The sequence below is a fragment of the Nyctereutes procyonoides genome, unplaced genomic scaffold, assembly GCF_905146905.1.
Source record: "Nyctereutes procyonoides isolate TBG_1078 unplaced genomic scaffold, NYPRO_anot_genome, whole genome shotgun sequence".
Classification (NCBI taxonomy): Eukaryota; Metazoa; Chordata; class Mammalia; order Carnivora; family Canidae; genus Nyctereutes; species Nyctereutes procyonoides.
Genome location: NW_026575052.1, coordinates 4,111,134 through 4,128,717, shown reverse-complemented (window position 1 = coordinate 4,128,717; position 17,584 = coordinate 4,111,134). Strand labels below are relative to the sequence as shown.

At 40.4% G+C, this 17,584-nt stretch overlaps 1 protein-coding gene across 2 annotated transcripts in view; it reads left to right on the top strand.

The window, feature by feature from the left end:
* FBXO42 (F-box protein 42) overlaps positions 1-17,584 on the top strand; it is a 95,410-nt gene that overhangs the window by 37,733 nt on the left and 40,093 nt on the right. For both annotated transcript variants that reach the window (XM_055332286.1, XM_055332287.1), the window contains exons 2-3: positions 5,761-6,028; positions 10,585-10,701. In XM_055332286.1, coding sequence (XP_055188261.1) covers positions 5,779-6,028; positions 10,585-10,701 — 367 coding nt within the window. In that variant the 5' untranslated portion in view covers positions 5,761-5,778. The remainder of the gene's footprint in view (positions 1-5,760; positions 6,029-10,584; positions 10,702-17,584) is intronic.

Genomic DNA, 17,584 nt, shown 5'->3' with positions numbered 1-17,584 from the left:
AGGTAGGGAATTTTCATTACTTAGGGGTAAGGGGGTTTTCCCATGTTGTCCTGTGTGCCCTAGCTTAGGTCACACAGTGTTACAGGTAGAAATAGTAGCCAGATCTCCTGGTCTCAAAATCTTTTTTTTTTTTTTAAGATTTTTTTTTTTTTTATTCATTCATGAGAGACACAAAGAGAGACAGAGACATAGGCAGAGGGAGAAGCAGGCTCCTCACAGGGAGTCTGAAGCGGCACTTGATCCCAGACCCCAGGATCACGCCTGGAGCCAAAGGCAGATGCTCAACTGTTTAGCCATTCAGGCATCCCTCCCAGTCTCAAAATCTTAACCTCAATTTATACTTCAAATAGGCAAGGTAAAAAAAAAAAAAAAAAAAGGCAAGGTATATGGAATTTTTTTTTTTTTTAAATAAGCTCTGTGCCCAATGTGGAGCTTGAGCTCTCTGAGATCAAGTCACATGCTCTGCCGACTGAGCCAGCTAGGCACACCAAGGTATTTGGATTTTTAAAAGTGATTCGTATTTAGTTGGATGTAGTCTCATAGTATGCTATATATAGTATAGTATAGTAGTGATACTACTGGGCCAAATAAATTGTTTCTTTAGTACCACCCATCTTGACCCAGCAAAGGGTCGTTGGGAATGGCTCAGGAGTCTGGCAGACTCTCAGGCAAGTGTACACCTTAAAAGGTCAAAATTCAAGGAACCAGAGAGATATGTTAATTCTGGCCAATAAAATATCTTGGCAGCATCCAGTGACATATAAGGGTAGGATCTGCTATTCCTGGATGTACTGATGATGTAATTTCCTATTATAAAATAATGCAAAGTCAGCACAAGGGTAGGGCAGTATGAGTAGAAATTTCAATAAATCTTGTACTCATTTGCATGTCTATGCTAGCAAGACAAGATGGCTAGGCATGGTCTCTGCCCTCAAGGAACTCAGACTGCAGTTTGTGGTTTGTCCCCAAAACTTGGGGAAGGCCTCACACAAAGTGAGGGGTCAGAGGAAGATTTTTTTTTTAAAAGATATTATTTATTTATTCATGACAGAGAGAGAGAGCAGAGACACAGGCAGAGGGAGAAGCAGGCTCCATGCTGGGAACCCAACACAGGACTCAATCCCAGGTCTCCAGGATCACACCCCAAGCTGACAGTGGCACTAAACCGCTGAGCCACCGGGGCTGACCAGAGGAAGATTTCTTTTAAAGACTTCATGATGGGGCACCTGGCTGGCTCAGTCAGTGGAGCACACAACTCTTGATCTCAGGGAGGTGGGATTGAGCCCCACATTGGGTATAGAGATTACTTTAAAAAAAATAAAAATAAATAAATAAAGACCTCATGGGGGCACCTCACTGGCTCAATCTATAGAGGGTGTGACTCTTGATCTTGGGGTTGTGGGTTCAAGCCCCACATTGGGTATAGAGATTACTTAAATAAAATCTTGGGATGGGACGCCTGGGTGGGACAGCGATTGAGCATCTCCCTTAGGCTCAGGGCGTGATCCCAGGATCCAGGATCAAGTCCCACATTGGGCTCCCTGTGAGGAGCCTGCTTCTCCCTCTGCTTATGTCTCTGCCTGTGTGTGTGTGTGTGTGTGTGTGTCTCATGAATGAATGAATGAATAAATAAATAAATAAATAAATAAATAAATAAATAAATATTTTTAAAAATCTTTTTTTAAAATTTTTATTTATTTATGATAGTCACAGAGAGAGAGAGAGAGAGGCAGAGACACAGGCAGAGGGAGAAGCAGGCTCCATGCACCGGGAGCCCAACGTGGGATTTGATCCCGGGTCTCCAGGATCGCGCCCTGGGCCAAAGGCAGGCGCCAAACCGCTGCGCCACCCAGGGATCCCTATTTTTAAAAATCTTAAGTTAAAAAAAGACTTCATGAAAACCACGTTCAGTGAATTAACAGTAACTACATGTGAATTGTTTTGTATGGCTTCTTTTGGCATGAAGAAAACAAAAACTGTTTCAGAATGCCTCCATATCCTGTGGGAATAGGAGTGATGATTTCATTACCTAATCATGGAAGTGAAAATGAGGAGCTGTGCAAATTGGTGCTAGGTGTGTAATTACAGAGGAATCGCATCTGAGCCCATCTCTATGTGTTCCCATTGGCATTTGTGCTCAGGGCCAAGTTCACAAACATGCCTTCAGGAGCATCGCGTTTGATGCTTTTGTGGACAGGGAAATGATTGAATGGGAGAATTACTTAAAACTAGGTATTACAAAAGTGCAAGTCCCCTTATGTCGGCTTGCTAATTGTACTTTGAGAAGATTTGGAAAGTGAGTAAGAAGTTGTTTATTGGGCCAAACAAATTTTTATTTCGCTTGGGAAAAAAATAGTATTCTATAAATAAGCTCTTGCAGCCTTCACTGATTCAGTTTGTTCTGACGCAGACCCTAGCCTCACAATCTGTCAAGCTGTTGAGTGAAGGAACAACTGTATTTGAGATGCTATGTTTAAATCAAATGTGAAAAATGGAGCCAAACTCAAGGAATCTGTTTCTTTGGACTCTTTTCCCTAGTAAATTTGAGAGCCGAGTGGGAGTTAAAAATATGAGAAAGTCAATAAATTAGGGAAGATAGCCAGTGGGAAGTGAGAAATGATAACTTGTAGGGGAAAGAATAAGAAGGAATATGGAAAGTAATCTTTTCCCAGGAGTAAAAAGTACCCTTGTTTTGCCAGAAAAATTTTTTTGTTTTATATTTTACATGACTCTACTCTTTAGGTTAGGAGTTAGGGCTGGAAATGGAAAGGCCTTCCTCTAGTGAGTTTAAGCATGTGGAAAAACAGCTCACCCAAGATGGGAGTAACTATCTAGGATAATTTAATACAATTACACTAAACCTACAGTAAACACTCCTCTACTTTTGGGGAATGGAGGGGGATTGCCACTACCTTCTGTCTGCCACTATCCCTCCTTCCCCAACTAGGAGGGCTTAGGCTACTCTGCTGCTTCTGGTTAGCCACCAATTGTTCACCATCATCAAGATTCCAGCAGCCACTTTTCTAGGATACATTGCAGTATCATGAGCTAATTTGATAGATGAGTTTCTTGGAAGCTATTTCATTAGCTGATTGATGTTTTCACTTTCCTTAATCTGGTCATTCTTCCGGTTTTTTTTTTTTTTTAAGATTTTGTTTATTTATTCACAAGAGACACAGAGAGACAGAGACAGGCAGAGGGAGGATAAGCAGGCTCCATGCAGGGAACCCAATGCGGAACTTATCCCAGGACTCCAGGATCACACCCTGACCAAAGGCAGATGCTCAGCCACTGAGCCACTCAGGCATCTCTCATTCTTCCAGTTTTTAAGATGTTGTACATAATTTGTATATATGTTACAGGAGTGGTAGAGATGAGGGGAGAAATTGCTGTTCTTTGCTTTTCCCACCCCCCTCATATTTTGGAACATTTCAGATTTTTTTAAAGTCATTCATTCATTCATTCATTCATTTATGAGATAGTGTGAGCAAGAGAGAAAGCACAAGCAGGATCAGGGGCAGGGAGAAACAGACTCCCCTGCTGAGCAGGGAGCCCAATGCTGGTTTGTTCCTAGGACCCTGGGATTGTGACCTGAGCTGAAGGCAGTTACTTAACCAACTGAGTCTCTCAGGGGTCCCTGATTTAAGAATATATATATTTAAAATATATTTTTGTAAATATATTAAATATAATATATTTAACATTAACATTAAATATATTACATATATTTAATTTGTACACCCAGTGTGGGGCTCAAACTTATGATATCAAGAGTCACATGCCCTACTGACTGAGTCAGCCAGGCACCCCTGTAATGTTTCAGATCTTTCTCAAAGCCCCAAGTGTATTTCAAGATCACTCTTCTCGTTCCATTATTTAATAATTCTTTGCAACAGGGCTAGAGGGAATGCTGGAAATTTGTAAGGTGAATGGTCTCAGTAGGTGTGTATGGTCAAGGGGATAGATATATTAGAAGATAAGAAAATGAACTCAGATGTCCAAGAAAGGACTTGCTGCCCATCTGTAAGGAGTATAAATAAAGAAAGTTGTTAGTCCCTTCAGGGTAGGCCTCAGCTTTGGAGTACCCCCCAGCCAGTGGCTGAGTGATAGATGAACCCCATAGTGGAACTCCCTATTTGGCCATACTTGTTCCTAAACTCTGTTGGACAGACTTTGTCAGGTGTGCATTGAGCTCTGTTCCTCCTGCCCATTCCTGCTTCCTCTTTTTCTTTTCTTTTTTATTTTCTTTTCTTTTCTTTCCTTTCCTTTTCTTTTTTTTTTTAAGATTTATTTATTTATTTATTTATTTATTTATTTATTTATTTATTTATTTATTTATCAGAGAGAGAGAGAGAGAGAGAGAGGGGCAGAGACACAGGAGGAGGGAGAAGCAGGCTCCATGCCGGGAGCCCGACGTGGGAGTCGATCCCAGGACTCCAGGATCACGCCCTGGGCCAAAGGCGGGCGCCAAATCGCTGAGCCACCCAGGGATCCCCCTTCTTTTTGTTTTTTTTCTCACAAGAGTTCGCCCCATTAAACCTTTTTCATTCCTAATTTTGTTTTTTTAGCATTTAATTCCCAGAGAATCTGACTTGTGACACACTTCTTACATAAATCACCCTATTCCCTTCATTTTACTGTTATTATCTCAAGGTTTGCATGAAACATCAGAAGGGTGGTATAATTGAGTTGCTTGCCCCTGTGTGTGTATTTTAACATATTTTGTGCTCTTTCTAGAAAATTTAGGGAATATGGAAAAAGAAGTTAAAAATCATCCATAGTGATTTTTTTTAAATTAATTACTTCATGAGAGGTAACTGTTGATAATGGTTTAGTTTGGTAAACTTTAGAGAAAGAAGTGCATTAAACATTAAGTACTTATCTTGGTGGATTTTTCACAGACTGAACACATCCGTATAACAAATCAGGAAACAACTTTACCAGCACCTCTATGGCACTCACTTGCAATAGTATGAATTAATTTTGCCTAGTTTTAAAGTTGATATAAGCAGGCCATGTGGTATGTACTCGTCTGTCTTTTGCTCAGTATTATGTTTGAGAGATTTATCTGTGTGGGTATCTGTAGTTTCTTGCTGTATTCCATTGTGTGGATTTCATTGTGTGAATGTACCACAACTTACCTATTATGTTATTGATAGGCATATATATTGTTTCTGTTGTTTTACTCCCTAGATCTGTTTTGATGCTTTCCAATATAAATAGTGCCTTATATATGGTATTTTAGCTAGTTAAGCCTATTCTTGGAACATTTGTTTTCCTCTTAAGTGAATTGTCTTGGTATAAAAACTAGAAAAGCTTTTCTTAATCCACATCCTCAGAATATTCTTATTACTCTTTGTAGGATCCACAGTTTGTTTTTCCTTTGAAGTTTGAGGTCTTGAGTCATGCCAAGGGAGCCTAGTTGCTATACTCTCTGCTGTCTGCCAGTCAGATGCTTGCCTTAGAACCATCTTCCCCATTTTATGGTTATACCAGAACTCGGCTGTCATTCTGGTTTACAATGGAGAGAAAAAAATATAATCAGAAGCCTTTAGTGATTTGTTAGATTTGGGATGGGCTTAATTTTTGAGCTCTACCTGACAAATGAAGGTGGCTCACAGCCAGAGTGGGAAAGTGCTGAGGAACAGATTACATGTTGAGGGTCTAAAAAGAAAATCATGTACCACTTGGAAGAGTGTGCCTGAGTTGTTTCAGAGCTTCTGACAGAGTTTACTGATGTTTGTTCATTTCCCACTGTAGCTGTTTGAGTGGAATGTCATGGCCAGCTCCTCGGACAGTGAAGATGACAGTTTCATGGCTGTGGACCAAGAAGAGGCTGTGCTGGAAGGGACAATGGAGCAGGATGAGGACCCCCACCCAGCACTGGAGGCTGAGGAGATGAGACACAACAGGTCTATGTCTGAGCTGCCAGAAGAGGTTTTGGAGTATATCCTGTCGTTTCTTTCACCATACCAGGAACACAAAACTGCAGCTCTTGTCTGCAAACAGTGGTATCGACTTATCAAAGGTACTGTGGACAGTAGAAAGGTTTATTTATTTATTTATTTTAAATATGTTTTAATGATTTATTTTTGAGGTCCCAATTTCATTTTCCCCTCTCTCCCTTCAATGTGTTACGATTCTAAAATTTAGTCTGAGAAATGAACTCTGCATTTCCTTTTTCTCTTAATCCTGGTTAGTTTTAGGAACAGCTTGAATCTTATGATATCTCATCCAACTTGCAGTTTTAAAGCGAGTGTTCTTTTTCTCTATATTCTTAGAGTTGATCGGGTAGATTGTATTGTTCTTGAACAGGTGAAGTAGGGATGGATATGGGGTAATGGTATAGCTAACATGAATATACCTCTTACTGTTGTCAGGCAGTATTGTGACCGCTTTCCTGTCCTCACAGAGACTCTGGATTGGTAAAGAAACGGAGTGTGAGGCATAGTTAAGTAATTTACCTAAGGTGACATAGGTAGTAAATGGGGATCAAAGATTCACATTCAGGCAGTCTGGCTTTAGAGTCCATGTTCTTTATGAGGATATCATTTTGTTTCTTAAAGTAGCTAATTGTGGCAAATGTGGGATTGTGCAAACATTTACTGCTCAATTTTATCTCTGAGTGATACGGGCCCTATCCATATCTTTTACTTTTAAAAATTATTTTCTCCTATTTTTCCTCCCATTTTCTAATCAAGATTTCAAGTTTGGCTAACTGTTGAAATTACTAGATGTGCTGTATTTTTAATTAATAGATATCAGTTAATTGGCTTCATTACTTTAAGATTTATTTATTTATTTGAGAGAGAGAGAATAAGAGCGAAGGGAGGGTCAGAGAGAGTCCTAAGCAGACTCCCTGCTGAGCGTGAACCTGATACAAGGCTCCATCCCACGACACCAAAATCATGACCTGAGCGGAAACCAAGAGTTGGACACTCAACTGACTGTGCCACTCAGGTGCCCCTTGGCTTCTTTACATTTTAGGTGGAAAGGGCCTGTTTTTAATTTAAATTTTTTATTTTTTATTTTTTTTTAAAGATCTTATTTATTTATTCATGAGAGACACAGGCAGAGGGAGAGGGAGAAGCAGGCTCCATGCAGGGAGCCTGATGTGGGACTTCATCCCGGGTCCCCAGGATCACACCCTGGGCTGAAGGTGGCGCTAAACCACTGAGCCACTGGGGCTGCCCAAGGGCCTGGTTTTTTGGTTTTTTGGGGGGGGGGGGGGCCGGGGGGCTGTTTTTTTAAATGAAGATGATCAGACCAGTTGAATAATCTTTGATCAAAGCAAGGGTTGTATCAATTTGTTCTTTCCTAGTAGGAACAGGCAGTCAGAGATATGACAGAGAAAAACCTTAAGATCGGAGCGAGTCTTAAAATCTTTTGCTTTCATCAAGGTAGTTCTCTTGGGGCATAGGGTTGTTGTCAGTTGTTCAGAGTGCAACCTGAAGACTGAGGATCAGCTAGCTATGTTGAAACTGCTTGCTGGGCCCTGTGCTCATTTGCTCATAAATGGTAATACTGGTATGCACAGCCTGCTTCTATTTGCAGACTTACTGAACTCTTCAGGAGAGATTGGCTGCCTACACAGTGGAAGTAGATGATTCTGTCTCTAAAATAGAGGTAGAAAAATCACAGATGAGGGGCTGTGATCTAATCAAATATATGAATTTATTCTTGGTTTTATTTGGCATTCTTATTTTGGTGTGTGTGTATTTTTTTTCCTTTTTCCTTTTTTTTTTTTTTTTAAAGGGAGAGGACCCTTACCTAACCTGGTACTCACAGACTTAAGTCTTCTGGGGGAAGAAAGTCATTGCCTAGACAATGACTTGTTCTATCATTTATTTCCTCCCTGTTCTACCATTAAGTACCTGTCTTTTATTCCTTGCTATCTTACCTCAATTCAGCTTTTACAAATCTGTGTTACTTTCTTCATCAATGTATAGTGGCAGTGCTGTCACACATTAAGAGTGGATGTGTTGAGGATCCCTGGGTAGTTCAGAGGTTTAGCGCCTGCCTTCGGCCCAGGGCATGATCCTGGAGTCCTGGGATCAAGGCCCATATCAGGCTCCCTGCATGAAGCCTGCTTCTCTCTACCTGTTTCTCTGCCTTGCTCGCTCTCTGTGCCTCTCATGAATAAATGAATAAAATCTTAAAAAAAAAAAAAAGTAGCTGTGTCTTTTTAATGTTTAATTTCTTTTATATATATATATATATATTTTTTTTATTTCTTTGTTTGAGAGAAGGGAAAAGAGCATGAACAGATGAGGGGGAGGGGCATAGAAAGAGGGAGAACCAGACTCTCCACAGAGCAGGGAACCTGACTCTGGAACTCGATCCCAGGACCCCAGAGATTATAACCTGCGCTGAAGGCAGACACAACCGACTGAGCCACCTAGGCATCCCTTAGTGTTTAATTCTTAACTGTGAGTTCAGCCAAGGGATAATAATCTTCACTGGAAAACATGTATAAGTACTATGATTCTACTTAAGGATCCACTAAGGTGACATGACTTAAAAAATGATAATGTTCTTTCAAAGTAATAACATAATTTGGGATGCCTGGGTGGCTCAGCAGTTGAGCGTCTGCCTTTGGCTTAGGGCATGATCCTGGAGTCCCGGGATTGAGTCCCACATCAGGCTCCCTGGATGGAGCCTGCTTCTCTCTACCTGTGTCTCTGCCTCGCTCTCTCTCTCTGTGCCTTTGATGAATAAATAAACAAAATCTTAAAAAAAAAAAAAGTATAACAATTTGTTGTACTCTTCATTCAGAATGTTGCTCTGTGAAATAACATAGTCATTTCAAGGGATCCCTGGGTGGCGCAGTGGTTTAGCGCCTGCCTTTGGCCCAGGGCGTGATCCTGGAGACCCGGGATCGAGTCCCACGTCGGGCTCCCGGTGCATGGAGCCTGCTTCTCCCTCTGCCTATGTCTCTGCCTCTCTCTCTCTCTCTGTGTGACTATCATAAACAAACAAACAAACAAAAGATAGTCATTTCATGTATTGAAAAGATAGTCGGTTTCAGGGGCAGCTGGGTGGCTCAGTAAGTTAAGTGTCTGCCTTAGGCTCAGATCATGATCCCAGGGTTCTGGGATCAAGCCCCACATTGGGCTCCCTGCTCTTTGAGGAGCCTGCTTCTACCTCTCCTTCTGCCTCTCCTGCTGCTTGTGTACTTTTTTTCTCTCTCTCTGTCAAATAAATAAATAAAATCTTAAAAAAAAAGTTTAGATTGTTCCAGAAATATGAAGCTCTCACTTAAAAAAATAGACCATGTTTTTTAAAGTGGTTTTACATTCATAGCAAAATTGAACAGAAAGTTCAGAGATTTCCTATGAATCCCCTATCCTTCCTCAATCCACAGCCTCCCCTACTGTCAACATCCCCCACCAGAGTGGTACATTTGTTACAGTTGATGAACCTCATGGACATATCATCACCACCCAAAATCCATAGTTTATATTAGAGTGCACATTCTGTGGGTTTGAACAAATATATAATGACATGCATGTATCCACCATTATAGTAAAAGTTCTCACTTTTTAAAGCATCTTTCCTTAGTTACAAATTCATCTTTTCATAATTCCGTGTAAGCTATTATCTCTTTAAGATGGACTATCTTTGGTTGCCATGATTTAACCATAGATATTTATGAACACCTGTTATTTATATTCCAGGCACTGTTTTGTTGTTTTTGTTTTTGTTTTTGTTTTTTAAGAAAAAAATATTTATGATATAGAGAGAGAGGCAGAGACACAGGAGGAGGGAGAAGCAGGCTCCATGCCGGGAGCCTGACGTGGGACTTGATCCTGGGACTCCAGGATCACACCCTGGGCCAAAGGCAGGTGCTAAACCGCTGAGCCACCCAGGGATCCCCCAGGCACTGTTTTTACCACGCTCTTTCTCACAAAGCTAAATTATCCCCTAGTCCCTTTGCTTTGGAATAAATAATACCAATTATTTTATTTTTATTACTATTTTTTTAAGTAAAGTCTGCCCATCCTTGTGGGGCTCAAATTCATGACCCTGAGATCAAGAGTCCTGTGCTCTAATGACTGAGCAAAGTGCCTCTACCAATTATTTTAATGTGTTGCCTCACAATATGACTTAAAGAGGAACAGAGTTACAGTGTGAGCTAATTTTGTAATCTTGAGCTTTGTAACCCTTAACCTCCTTGAACCATGGTGAAGTGAAAGGATTTGGTCTTCTAGTTTTGGAATTCTCTTTGGGCAGCCGGGTGGCTCAGCAGTTTAGGACTGCCTTCAGCCCAGGATGTGATCCTGGGGACCCGGGATTGAGTCCCGTGTCAGGTTCCCTGCATGGAGCCTGCTTCTCCCTTTGCCTGTGTCTCTGCCCCCCCCCCCCATAAATAAATAAAATAAATAAATAAATAAATAAATAAATAAATAAATAAATAAAATCTTAAAAAAAATCTTTCTTTGAATGAAAAATCAGAGAAATTTGGAGTTCCTTTAAGAAATTTAAGTCTTACAAGAGTAATAAGACAGTTAATAGATGGAATTTTAATAATTTGATTGAAAAATGAAGTATTCAGGCTGAGGCCTTTGTTATTTTTGTCTTTAGGTGTAGCCCACCAGTGTTATCATGGTTTCATAAAGGCTGTCCAGGAAGGACACATTCAGTGGGAGAGTCGGACGTACCCTTACCCTGGAACCCCAATCACTCAGCGGTTCTCACACAGTAAGTATTCACTATGAGAGCAGAGGCCATCCTGCCTGTGGTCATATTTCCAAATATTACTTTGGAGGCATGTATTTTGACTTTTTTAATGAAGATAATGCAAAATGAGGATTTATATTAATTTTATAATTAGAATCAGAGAAGAGTGTAAGTCTAGGTACAATGTAGGCACCTTGGTATAATTTCATATTTGGATTTTTCTAGTATCTGTACTCCAAAGAGGTCAAGGTGTTATCTTCAACTTGACATTTGACATCAAGTCAGAGGAAAACAGGAAATGAGTGCCCAAAGGTATTTCTGAGATCCTACTTGGGGAGTAGCCAGAGTTTAGCACTAAGTCTTATAATAATTCTTTATTTTAACATATTATATGTTTAGCAAACACTGAATTTGACTGCGATCACACAAAAACTTTAAACATGAAGGGTATTAATTATAAAATACAAATTTAAATAGTAAAATTATAAATGCTCTGGCAATTTAGATATAGTTTTTAAAGTTATTCTAGAATTAACTCTCCATTTTAGTTGACTTCTGTAGACACCATTTATTTTTTTGTGATTCATATCTTCATCAAAATGAGATGTGGTATGTCTTAGGCCGGTAAAGGTGTATTATTATTGGTTCTACATAAAGAAAGTTTGTTGAGGGGGCTCTTAGAAAGTTTCTCATAATTACAGCTTTAATTATATTACTTCCCTGTTCAGAAACCTTCAGTGCTTATTCATTGCTAACAAGTTAAAAGCTAAACTTAGTCTTACATTCAGAGCCCTCTTTAATTTGACCCATGTCCAGATTTACCACTTCATCTCCCAGATTTTCCCAGGAGCTCTCATCTTTCAGGCTGTCACTTTGCCATACTGCTTTCTTCCTTGTTGCATATTCCCATCCACTTAGCTGAAGCCTGCCTTTCTTCGAAGACCCAACTGGGAGTTCTAGCTCCTTCATGAAACCTCTCAATCTCTAGCTCATAGAAAAGTTTGTCCCGGGACACCTGGGTGGCTTAGGGGTTGAGTGTCTGCCTTCAGCTCACAGGATCCAGGATCAAGTCCTGCGTTGGGCTCCCCGCGGGGAGCCTGCTTCTCCCTCTGCCTGTGTCTCTGCCTCTCTCTCTGTCTTTCATGAATAAATGAATGAATCTTAAAAAAAAAAAGTTTGTCCTGTTCTCAGCCAATGATGTTGTCTGGAATACTAATTTTGATACTTTTTGATACTAATATTAATTTTGAACTTTTTTATTAAGCTTTTTAAATTTTAATTCCAGTATAATTAATATACAGTAAAATAATATTAGTTTCAGATGTCCAGTGTAGTTCTAGAATACCGTCATGATAAGTGTATATATTTTGAACTCTTGAGGGGAAGGGGAATATATTGCTTATTCGTGTTACATAAAAATTACCATGAAACCTAGCATCTTAAAACAACATTTCTTATCTTACAGAATTCCTGAGGGTTAGGAATTTGGGAGTGCTTCAACTGGGAGGTTCTGGCCCAGGGACTCTGATGAGGTTGTGGTTAGGGTCAGTCTGTCAGCTCTGGCTGCAGTCCCCTGAAAGTTTGACTGGGGCCCAGGGGCTCTGCTGCCAGGCTCACTCAAGTAACTGTTGACAGGAGGCTTCCGTTCTTTAGGACTTGGACCTCAGCATAGAGCTGCTTATGACTTGTCAGCTGGCTTCCCACAGAATGAATGATCTGAGATACAGAGAGATACAGACACCAAGACAGAAGCCATGGTGTCTTTTCCAACCTAATCTCTGAAGTGACTACCAATTTTTCTGCTCAATTCTATTGGTCACACAGAGAATGACCAGCAGTGTAAATACTAGGAAATGAGGACCATCAGAGGCCATATTAAGGGCTGGCTGCCCCAGACCATATGTTGTACTCTCATATCCAGAGGAGAGTTCAGTCCATAATTATAAGTTATCATTATCTTTGAACTGGATCTAAATAGATCAAAGTAACAGGCCAATCTCTTCCTGTGTTTTCAGTTCTCTTGTGGAGCTATTTTTACTTGTACTGTTGTAAACCGCCTAAGGCAGTGTGATTCCTGGACTTCTGGGGAGGAGGGCATCTGTGAGACCCTTTCAAGGGTCTGTGAAGTCAGAACTAGTTTTATTTAATACCCCTGCCTTGAGTTTGCATAGGATGCAGCAGTTTTACCCAGCATTGCTTTTGCACTATCAGTGCAAATGTCAACATAGTGAAAAGAGCCATTAACAGCAACTACTGAAAAAAACCCAAACCCAGATAACTACAAGTACTACTATTACCACCACTACTACTACCACCACCTCCTCCTCCTCCTCCTCTCAATATTATTACCTCAGACATAGTTTTGAAAGAATCTTGAATGTTTTCAGAAGTATAGACTGTAAATGAATCCTGGCCAAGAATATTTAACGAAATTACAGGAAAATCCATGTTAGGTCCAGTATTTATTGTTGAGGGAGGTTAACTTTAGTTATCCACAGATATTTGGAATAACAAGTGGAGACAGAGTTTCCAAAGACTTTTTTTTTTTAATTTGGTATTTATTTATTTATTTGTTTGTTTGTTTGTTTATTTATGATAGAGAGAGAGAGAGAGAGGCAGAGACACAGGCAGAGGGAGAAGCAGGCTCCATGCACCGGGAGCCCGATGTGGGATTTGATCCCGGGTCTCCAGGATCACGCCCTGGGCCAAAGGCAGGCGCCAAACTGCTGCGCTACCCAGGGATCCCCAAAGACTTTTTTTTAGACAAGTAATTTTAGAGCCCTAATGGGGGAAATGGAATGAACCTGGGTAAAGTAGAAACCAAGCTGGGAAGTATTTAGGGGTGAATAATTATCATAGCAACAGTTCAGCTTCTTAATGAGAGAAGAAAAAATATTTTTCCATTAACTAGCTTTGGACAGAGTTGTCACCACAAAATAGAGACATTATTTGAAGGAGAAATGGAGAGGAGCAATACAATGAGTAAGCTCACAGAAATTCAGAGGTTGGTGTGTTTTGATACATGTTTTTGTCTTAAAATTTTTTTCATATCTTCACCTGTAAGCCAAGAAAAGGTGCCATAGATTTTTTAAAAAGGGGATCTGTAAAAAAAAAGGGGGGGGGAATCTGTGTCTCATTTCCTCTCAGCCCATCTCTCATTGTTCCCTTTCTCTCTGTGCTAACTGGCAGCCTGAAGAGCATTGTTACATGGAAATGGGCATTTTTCAGAATAGGATGAAAATAAGGAATTCCTTCAGTGTCTTTCATTAGCTCCTTCCTCTTTCTACTGCGTATTTCTCCTCAGAACTCAATTTTTCTTATTCCTGACTTGTGTTGAGCTTGAAATCTGTTTTTCCAACACTTTGCTCATATTGTCACAGAGGTACACAGATGTTCCCTATCTCATCAGCTGCAGGTGGCATGCAGTAGTTTCCCCCAATGTTCTCCTCTTCATTATTTAGTTAATGGTATTATCATTCTGTCAGTTACACATGCTTGAATCCTTGGATTTATCATCAGTTCCTTTCTTCCCTTCAACAACAAAAGTCAGATCTTGTTGATTCCAGCCATCTCTGCAATCTCTCTCTCTCTCTCTCTCTCTCTCTCTCTCTCTCTCTCTCTAGTATCTTTCCTTAGTTTTCCCATTACTCACATCTATGAGCTAAGTGTTCCATCTTTCCTAAATCTTTTCTAAATGGTCTTCTTGCTTTTTCTCTCTCTTCATCTGAATCTGCAGTAGACATTGTTGGCACCCATCTCTGAAACTGGGGACAGTGCCACTTCCTAGGGCACTTGGAAATGTGTAAGGTCATTCATTGTTCATTTGCTTGACTGGAAAGCACTGCATGCATTTAGTAGGCAAAGACCAGGAACGCTCACTATCCTGCAGTGAGTGGGAGAATGGATCTGCCTAAAATGATAGGAGCCCCATTGGGAATCATTGCAAGTCCTAAATTTCAAACCAGTCTTGTCACTCGTCTGCCAAAAAACTTCAGCCTTTCCATGCATGCGCACGGAGAAGCTTCCACTCCCTCTGACTTTCAAGGCCCCACCTTACTCTTTCAGCCTGAATCTCTACCACCTCCTCAGAGCCAGGCTCCACCCACATGAGACTCCTCATTAGGTCTCAAACTCCCTTACTTCACAGCCTTGCTTGGATGCCCTGATTGCCTTCTCTCTTTCTCTCATTCCTTTTTTGTCCATGTCCTTGTTTGCCCCTTGTTAATAAACTGAAAATATTCTATCCTCTAAAACGCATCTCAGAGAGCGAGCCAGAAGCCACATTCTTCACAAACTTCTCTCACATTCCCTGCCATGAAGATTAAGCTCTTTTCTTCATCTGCTTGTACACCCCTAAAACACTCTTCTTGCCTTCCTCTTACTGTTTGTCACCATCTGTCTGTCACCATAATTGTCTGTGTTAGAGAGGCTGCATACCAAAGGACTTTAAACTTGAGAAGCTGGGCGCCTGGGTGGCTCAGTCAGTTAAGCATCTCCCTTCGGCTCTGGTCATGATCCCAGGGTCCTGGGATCGAGCTGTACATCAGACTCCCCTGCTCAGTGGGGAGCCTGCTTCTACTCCCTCTCTGCCTTCCAATCCTCCTACTCGTGTTCTCTCTCTCTCTCTGTCAAATGAATGAATAAAATCTTAAAAAACAAAACAAACCTTGAGAAGCAGTTCCTCGGCTCTTCTTTTTTATTTTTATTTAAATTATTTTTTTTTAAAGTAATCTCTACACCCAAATGTAGGGCCCAAACTCATGATCATGAATCACATACACTACTGACTGAGCCAGCCAGGTGCCTCTTCTTGGCTCTTTTAACCCACAGGTTTCTCATCTGTAAAATGTGTATAACAAATTATCTTAATGGCACTAGGAAATTTAATCAAGGAAACACGTGTCAAAATTTATTTTAAACTACAAAGTGATAGGGTAATGAAGTTGTCTCCTCCGCAAGTGGTAGCCTTCTGGGGGACAAGTGGGTTTCTGAGTCTTAGACATACATACATCTTTCACAACACTTGGTTCATAGTTAAAATCTATTGAATTCTGTGAAATTAAGTGTAACAAAGATGTAGCAGTACAGCTTCTTTCCTGTTTAAGAGTCTGGGACCAAAAGACAAGGGAAGTAAAATGAAGCCAGTTTTCCTAGTTTTTTGGTGGCTATGTGCATGACCAATCACGCAAGCTTTTTTTTTTTTTTAAGATCTTATTTATTTATTCATGAGAGACACACAGAGAGAGGCAGAGACACTGACAGAGGGAGAACCAGGCTCCCTGCAGGGAGCCTGATATGGGACTTGATCCCAGAACCCTGGGATCACATGAGCCAAAGGCAGATGCTCAACCACTGAGCCACCCAGGCGTCCCCAATCACACAAGCCTTGACTAATAGAGAATATCCTTTTCAGATTGATGTAGAAATCTGTTAGAGTCCCCAGCATCATGCTTTTAGTGTTTAGGTTTAGGCTGCAAATAGATCATTTCACACCCATGCTAGTAGTGCTCCTGCAGTAGCCAGCAGGCCCAAACTGGATAATCTGCCTTGCTTGTTCCATAGTTTTGTAATTACAGGCCTTATCAAATATGTCCTGGCTTGTAGACATGAGACACATGACAACATAGTCTCTTTAAGCATGGGATAAATGCCTCAGGACCTTTCCCTGGAAACAAGTGGGAAACAAAAGAGAGTTTAACGTTTGAATGTGCAAACCTTAGAATACAGTGAATGTTTCTTGAGTGACTCCCAGCCATCATGGGAAACATGAAACAGCTGGAAGACCTTGCGCTAGAGAGGGTTATACTACAGTAGGGAAGCGTTCAGGATGCTGAAGAACTGCTTGTTTGCTGTGTGTTATTGTGAATGTTTGACTTGTCTTTGAGTAGAGACTATTAGATACTAACTGGAAATAGATGTCTTAGAATAGTTGTTCGTGGAGTAATCAAACCCATTTCAGAAAATTTGAAGAGATTTAGCAATTAGAAAATGTTCTTAATGTTATTTCTTAGCAGAATATTCATACTGTACTTTGAACTATAACTTTTGTATTGAGCATTCCAGTGGTCTAAATGTTCTGAAAAGAAAATGTGCTGTTTGGGTGGAGAACCTTGATAAAAGGGAAATGACTACTTGAGCACTGGTATTTGCTTAAATTCTTAATTTTTTCTAAAAAGCCCATTGAACTTGTTGGGTCTCCCCACCCCCACCCAGACCAACATGTAGGTGTCTTAAATAAAAATAGACAATAAACAAAAGTTTAGTAGGATGCTTAAAATGTTTTAGTGTATTACTGATGGCTATTTTTTCATTCCATTATATCTGAGTTCTAAACATAGCTCCTCAAATTGACTCCCTTCCTTTCCAAGCTTAGTTTCTAATTAACTAATAGGCATTGAGAATACAGTGTGTGTGAAACTTGTCATTTCAGTCCTGCTAGGTTTGCAGAGTTTGGGCTGTGCCTTCCTCTTCCAGAAACCTTTGTTTGCTCAAAAAGAAGCAGGAAAATGCCGATTGCCTTATTTTAGTATAGGATTAAAATACATGTGGCAGGGACCTCCTGGGGCCCAGCTGTTGGCTGAGTTTTCAATCCAAATAGAGAAGAAGAATGTTTGCTACCTCTTTGAAATATAAAGGCACTGTGCTCTTTTGCTATATGAAGGAAACAGCTGCTGAGAGTTGATTGAAGAACGGTGAGACATAAATGAGCTCTTGACTCTCTTAGTTATGGATTTGTCTTATTAAACATTGTTATGATGGACACAAATTAAGTCTTCAGAAGCTATAGGACATTGCTAATTTCTGTTCTGTAAGTATGGGTTACCAAGAGGAAAAGAATTCTTTTGTGCCTGGCGCCAGTTGGTTCAATTAAAAATTTCAGTCCCATTTGTTGGAATAGCTAGTT